The sequence below is a fragment of the Arachis ipaensis genome, chromosome B04, assembly GCF_000816755.2.
Source record: "Arachis ipaensis cultivar K30076 chromosome B04, Araip1.1, whole genome shotgun sequence".
NCBI classification, from domain to species: Eukaryota; Viridiplantae; Streptophyta; class Magnoliopsida; order Fabales; family Fabaceae; genus Arachis; species Arachis ipaensis.
In genome coordinates this window covers 129,912,927-129,914,776 of record NC_029788.2, presented here as the reverse complement: position 1 = coordinate 129,914,776, position 1,850 = coordinate 129,912,927, and the positions used below count along the sequence as shown (strand labels likewise).

General features: G+C 25.7%; 1 protein-coding gene across 1 annotated transcript in view; it reads right to left on the bottom strand.

Moving 5' to 3' along the window:
- LOC107638167 (isoflavone 7-O-methyltransferase-like) overlaps positions 1 to 336 on the bottom strand; it is a 2,669-nt gene extending 2,333 nt beyond the window's left edge. Inside the window, exon 1 of the mRNA XM_016341335.2 lies at positions 6 to 336. Coding sequence (XP_016196821.1) covers positions 6 to 263 — 258 coding nt within the window. The 5' untranslated portion in view covers positions 264 to 336. The remainder of the gene's footprint in view (positions 1 to 5) is intronic.

Below are 1,850 nucleotides of genomic sequence, written 5' to 3'. Positions count from 1 at the left end.
CTTACTATGTGAAATAATCCATTATGTGCGAGGTAACGCATGAAGCGTCGAACAGCGGCAACCCTGGAAGATGGAACTTGCAATGTTGAGACCAAGTGATGAAGGGTAATGGGTTGACCATGGTTGTGAATTATGTCTGCTATGTTGAGCTCAACACACCACTTAATACACATGGAATCTATGTAGGCACAACACTGTCTATACAATAAAGCTTGCCCTTCAAACATCTCAATTTCTTTGGGGCCAAGGATTGATGAACCCATATTTTTTTGGTATAATTAGTGTATTTGATTTGCAACAAGGAGTTATTGTTTTAGATGTGCAACAACATTTGCTTTGCTTTCTATATATATAGAGTTTCAGCACCTTCTAGAAGATGATGGAGCCCTAGTACTATTCAATAAGTACATATATGTATGACTAATTATAAGAGTATATACTCTTTTTTTTTTTTTGGTTTATGTAAAATTTTTGTGTAAGATTTTTTTATTTGTTTTATACTGAATTTTTTTTAAGTTACTAAGAATCAAACTTTAGATTTTTAGGTTATAGAAATTCTCATTCTATGTTATAAAATTATTTATTCTAAAAATTTAAGTTGATAGAAAAAATAATTATATCTCTAAATTTTTTTATTATTATTTTACATGAAATAAAGTGGTATTCATTTTGAAATTGACAAAGCCATATAGTTGTTGATTTTCATTAAAATTAAATGTGTCTTCTATAGATTATAACTTATAAAGTATTATTAGTGGCAAATTTTCTATTAGATGAATGACTTGTAAAAGTAGGGGAAGAAAAAGATAACAATTATCATTATTGAAAATGGTTAATTTATTCTTTATTTACTCCTGAAAATGATTATTACCTTAATTGGAAAGCACAAATAAGATACGAAAAAATAAATCCCCAATTTCTTTCAATATGATGTCAATCAGTGAGAAGGTTCAACGTTCCTTCCTTGTGCAAAAGAATGGTCTAGTTAGGGTGATTCAATCTTAAGCATTTTTTTTGTTTTTAAATGTTCATTATTAATTGTTGAGTGAAATTTCGTAAAGTTTAATATTAAAAGTTCTGCCGATGAACTGTAGATCATACGACAATTTGTTCTCTTTTTTCAGAAATTTCAAATTTAAGTCTCTCCCGAAGTATATATATATATATATATATTAAAAGTTCTAGAACATGATATATATATATATAGTTCTTCTTTTGAGAGTGAATTACCTATAGTACACTAATGAAACCAAATTCATTTGTCAAGAACTCCCACTAATAATCCAACTATACTATAGAATAACGCTAAGAATTTTATAGGGACACTTATTTATTAGTGGGAAAATTCTCCATATATGATGATCTGTATTTTAGAATTTTACTTTGACTTTTGTAGGGACACTTAGCTAGTTAGCTTATTAGTTATTATATTCAGTTTGATTTAGTACTTTAGAATATCTTTAATGAAGTGTTTTTAGAGTATTATTATTTTTAATTTGATATGTTTAAGAAGTGAATTGATTTAGAATTGAAATTTGTATTGAAATTAATTTATAAAATAAAGTTTGTATCATCTTAGAAATACAATATTACCTTAATAAAAAACTAATAAAATTTTATCACTTGTATAATTATATTGATAAAATAATTTAAAATAATATAAAATTCTAATTGAATTAATACTAAACATTGAAGAAACAAATTTAACTTTCAGTTTTAAATTATTATTTATGACATATAATCCTACAAATATTTTTGTAAGACTTAAAATAAAATGAACTTGGAATTAGCATTAGAGATGTTCTTATAGGTAGTAAATGGTGTAACACGACAATTAATATTCTACCAAT